The 5,271-nt window shown below is 42.1% G+C and overlaps 1 protein-coding gene across 1 annotated transcript; it reads left to right on the top strand.

The window, feature by feature from the left end:
- Positions 1-1,615: 1,615 nt before the first annotated feature.
- On the top strand, positions 1,616-4,433 carry ndufa10 (NADH:ubiquinone oxidoreductase subunit A10). Its single transcript, XM_058082988.1, has 10 exons — positions 1,616-1,780; positions 2,313-2,481; positions 2,556-2,771; positions 2,844-2,930; positions 3,012-3,133; positions 3,638-3,717; positions 3,826-3,880; positions 3,939-4,024; positions 4,095-4,203; positions 4,268-4,433. Exons 1-10 carry the CDS (start codon positions 1,706-1,708, stop codon positions 4,334-4,336), a joined length of 1,068 nt encoding a protein of 355 aa, XP_057938971.1. The 5' UTR covers positions 1,616-1,705; the 3' UTR covers positions 4,337-4,433.
- Positions 4,434-5,271: the final 838 nt, after the last annotated feature.

The following is a 5,271-nucleotide window of genomic DNA, read 5'->3' as shown; positions in this document are numbered from 1 at the left end:
GTAAACAGCACAGCCTACTTTCTAAAGTTGCTTTGAAGCTAGGCTACAATGGCTGATCATGCTAAAGCTTGGATGATTATATGTCTTGATGAGTCTATTGTAGTGGTCTGAGCTTGTGTACATCAAATATTCTTCATAAAACCATCTTAAGTCACTTCAATTAAAACTCAATCAACATACTGCAGTTAATTTATTTGTGAGAGGTTATAAGCGTAAAACACTGTTGGAAACTTTTGTACCTCATCTGTTTTTGCTAAAAAAGTACGTAAAAAGTAAATCACAGCTTTACATTACTAAAATACTTGAATAAGTAGTTGTTAAGAGGATGTGTCCGCTACAGTATAACTTTATAATATACATAAGCATCGCCCTCACTTTCCTTGTCTGTGGTTGCAGGACAAACAATGCATTCCACATGGAAACGCACAGACGGCCAGGGAGGATTTACATCCACAGGAAATGAAATAAGACCTGCGACGAGCCAAGCTGGGCTGCAGGCACTCCGAACGTTGGAGAACACGGCGATACGACACACAACACGTCATCTCATCTGCAACGTATGGGCATGAGCTGACAGCCATTGTGCGCATAAGACGCCTCAGCTTGTATTGCTAATATGACAACATGCGCTCAAGCTGCCGTTGGTTGCCCAACACATCATGTTTAATGCAGTTCAAACGCGGGGTGGGAAATTCTAAAGCTTTTGGACTCCAGCCGACCACAGTGAGAGCCATTATCCAGAAATAGCCAAAACATGGAACGGTGGTGAACCTTCCTATAGGAGAGGCCACAAAAGACCCCGCAACAACATCCAAAGAAGTGCAGGCCTCACTTGCCTCAGTTAAGGTCAGTGTTCATGACTCCACACTAAAAAAAAGACACGGGGCAAAAACGGCCTGCATGGCAGAGTTCCAAGAACATTAAGGCTGGTAAAACATCTTAATGATGCCCAAAACCTTTGGGGAAATACTCTGGTCTGACCAGACAAAAGTTGAACGTCTTGGAAGGTGTGTGTCCCATCACATCTGGTATTTCAGAAAAAGAAGAGTCAAATATGGTGGTGGTAGTGTGATGGTCTGGGGCGGTTTTGCTGCTTCAGGACCTGGAAGACTTGCTGTGATAAATGCAAAGTCCAAGTCCTAAGCTGAATCAATGTGGCTTTTTCACACAGGGACATGGAGCCTTGGATATGTTTTCCTCCCTTTTTATCATAAAAGGTTTAATTTCAAAACAGAATTTTGTGTTAAGTTGTGTTATCATTGACTAATATTTACATTTGGTTGATGATCTGAAACATTTAAATGCCACAAAAGTTTCCCCAAAAGCGTGACAAATAAATTTGCGCTATCCTTATTTGTAATATGGATGCAGTTATTTTGATATTGTCGAAGGTAGACGAAGAAATACTACCTCCTGCAGGTGAAAATGTGGAATCACACCACGGATTTATTACACGATGTATTTATTATCTAATAATGCAAAGTTTATTTATTTTTATTTAAACCGTTTGAATTTGGATCAATAAAATATTTTAACGCTTTTATAAAACAATTTGACAAATTCTGTTAAAAACCGGCAGTGACGTGGACACCTAAATGTCAGACAACACGTAGCAAAGGACCCCAAATATGTGACGTAAACTTCAGTGGCCGGTTAACCAGTGGTACTTCGGGTCAGGTCGGAGGGTTCTGGAGGACACCTAACCATGGCCCTGAGGGCGATCCGGTTGGTCATACCTTCGGGGAGAACCGCATTGAGATCAGCTAATGTCGCCCAGAAGGTACCGAGACAAAACGCACCGATTTTTAGTCCTTTTTTGGGGACTTCGTTCTCACAAGGACATGCTAAGCTAGCATGTTAGCTAGCGGTATCGCGATCAGGCCAAATCTGCAAATTTATGACTTTAAAACACTACACATGAAATAATGTCCAAATGCTACTTATAAGGTATAACTTTGTTGATGAGGGAGTTGATTATATTAATTAAATTAGATAAGGTCCATCACATTATCTGCGTTTGATAACACAATATAGCTAGCTAGTTAAGCACCTGAGAAAAGGTTGCTTGTTTACGTTATGCTTTCACATCACTACAGTTTAGAAACAAAACAACGTTCGACAGCTTAATGTCGGCTTTATGCGAGTAATTGCTACTTGGACATGATATTATTATCGAATTATTGAACCAGCACATCATGTTGCATGTTAGATGTTAACCAAGGAAGCTGTCCCTTCTCAACATGTTTCCAATTAAGTCAATCCCAGCTGTATAGATGTTATAGAATATACCATATACGCCGTTTGTCCTCCAGGCGTCCGTGCACACCACCCCGTCCAGGAATCTGGTGTATGGCTGGTGGGCCTACATGCTGGGGGAAAGGACCACGCCGCGCTTCAGTCAGTACAGCAAGATCATCTCCGTGGACGGCAACCTGGCATCAGGGAAAGGAGCGCTGGCGCAGAAGCTGGCCGACAAGCTGGGTAGGGGCGGCCTTTCACACAGAATGCAAAATAAGGCGTCAGCAGCCTCGCTAACTTTCTTTGCATTTTGCCAGGGATGCTTTACATGCCCGAGGCCGATACCTTCTACCTGGACAAGATGACCGGGGAGAAGGAGCCCCTCTCCATTGACTTCAACGGAATGTGCAGCCTGGAGAAGTTCTACAAGGACCCCAAAGCTTCAGACGGGAACAGCTACAGACTGCAGCTGTGGATGTACACCATGAGGCTGCTTCAGTACTCTGACGCCATCGAACACCTGCTCACCACAGGTCAAGACCAAAGACCGCATCCCCCTTCTTGCCTCCTCACGACAACTCAAATGTTCCTCCTCTGTGTTCAAGGCCAAGGAGTCATCCTGGAGCGCTCCCCCTTCAGCGACATGGTCTTCCTGGATGCCATGTTCAAGCAGGGCTACATCAGGAAGGCGTGTATGTGTCGCCGCACGTCATTCTCCGCCTCACGTTTTGGTTTGTCCTTGTGAGTCGAAAACGCCGTCTTGTCTCCTGCAGGCGTGCAGCACTACGAGGAGATTAAACACATCAGCATCTGCGAGTTCCTGCCCCCGCACCTCGTTATCTACGTGGACGTGCCTGCCGAGGAGGTGCAGCGGAAGCTCAAACAGAGCGGCAGGGTAAGGGCGGGACCTTTTTCCTTTCACCTTATATTTGCTCCGGAATGCTGATACTGTGTGGGAATGCAGGACGGTAAGATTTGATGAGCTAGCATGCTAGCACACTGCCGTTTATAACTTTATTACTGTCTTAGTTTTACACAATACATAATAAGACACAGACGGCTATAATGTAAATATGAATAAAATGGTGGCCGCTCACAGACAATGTCGCTTGCTGCGTTATAAAGGAAATGCAACCATTCAATATGGTTATGTGGCATAACATTTATATCATAATTCATAAAAAAAATTGCTTATTTCTGTACCCACACGGGGAAATGCATATGAGGGACGCAAGTCGCATATTTTGGGTAATGTTCACGAGCCAAATTGGGCATCATACCCCAGAGTGTGAAACAAATGGCTAAAAAAAACCCGCTAAACAAACGTTTGTACACGCCCGGTCGAGAGGGAACAGAAGTTTGGATGTTTTTTTTTTAAACATGGCGTCTTTCTCCCAAGCCGCACCTTCAGAACGTGGACTTGGCGTACCTGAGGAGCATCGAGGACAGCTACAAGAAGTCCTTCCTGCCAAAAATCAGGTTAGTCCACAAGTTGTGTCCTGGCTGCTAAGCCGTGATTATCAGCACGGCTAAATGAACAGAGCCAACATCGTGACGTGTTTTTTTTTTTTCTTGAATGTTTTCCAGTGAAGAGTCAGAGCTGCTAATGTACAACGCAACCCAAGCCCAGGACGTGGAGAAGGTAAGACGTTGGGAAGTTTCTTTTGGGACTTTGAGCCGGATCTTTACGTCTTTGTCAGGTGGCGGAGGACATCGAGTACTTGAAGTTTGAAAAGGGGCCGTGGCTGGATCAGGACGACGTCTCCTACCACCACATGAGAATACTGTGAGGACGCCGTTGTTCAAATGAAAAATGCTAATGTTAACAAAACTCCTCCCACTCCTCCTCCTCGCAGTGTTCAGGACAAACAGGGGGTGGCGACGCTGACCCACATACCCAAGTTCCTCCCGGAGATCACCATCGGCGCTCACGACTTTGATGAAAAATACTACGCCTATCGATCGGTACGTGGACGCCACATGTGACATCATCGATGCCACGCGTCTCTTACGTCCGTCTCTTTTTCAGCTTCCCGGGAAGAAATACGCTCCTGGTTTCAACGCGGACGTCGGCGACAAATACCTCTGGCTCAAGTGAGGAAGTCGGCGACCAATCAGCTCGCAACTTGTACATCCTAAATATGTATGTGTGTATGGACTAAATAAATGTGGACTCGGCACACGGTCCGTCGCAATCGTTTGGCGCTTTCTTTTTAAAGCCTTTTTAAAGCATGCTGACTGGGGCTGGGTTAAACCATTATTTTTGTAATCCATTCATCTAGAAAATAGTTTTTCCATGCATTGACTAATCTAACAATTCATAACAAGAATTCAAAACAAGAATTCATGTTGATTAAAATAAAATATTTTAAATAAATAAGACTCATTAAACACATCCCCACTAAAATGTTTTTCTAAAATTTATTTTTTACTAATAAATATATATTCACTGTTTCCATGAAAGACTAAATACATTACAAAATCAATTACAAAATGCTAAATCTCCATCAGTTTTTTGTTATATATATTTTTAAAAACATATATAAAACATACATATAAAATAGTTAAAAAAATTCCATCCAAATGTTTTTCTTAGAAAATACATTTTATTTTTATTAATGAATAAATATTTACTTTTTTAACTAAAATAAAAGACTAAATAAACAAAATAAAAATCATATAATAAAAATAAAAAATAAAAAATGCAAAATTTCCATGAAAATGTTTGTCTTGGAAAATATGAAATGTTTTACTAATAAATATTTCAAAAATCAAAAATCCAATAAAAAAAATACCTTTCCTTCCAAATGTTTTTTTGGAAAATATGAAATGTTAATTTATCTTAATCCATATTTACCGTTTTAACCACATTTCCATCAGACATGAAATAAGTGAAATGAAATCAATGAAACTCCATTTCAGCCTCCAGCTGGGGTAGGCTCCAGCTCCCCCACCCTAGTGAGGCTAAGCGGTAGAAAAAGACTAAATGGTAAATCCGTCCTGTTGGATCCCAAACACAAGGACGTCCATAAA

The sequence above is a fragment of the Doryrhamphus excisus genome, chromosome 9 (genome assembly GCF_030265055.1).
Source record: "Doryrhamphus excisus isolate RoL2022-K1 chromosome 9, RoL_Dexc_1.0, whole genome shotgun sequence".
Lineage (NCBI taxonomy): Eukaryota > Metazoa > Chordata > Actinopteri > Syngnathiformes > Syngnathidae > Doryrhamphus > Doryrhamphus excisus.
This window is presented reverse-complemented; position numbering and strand designations above follow the sequence as displayed.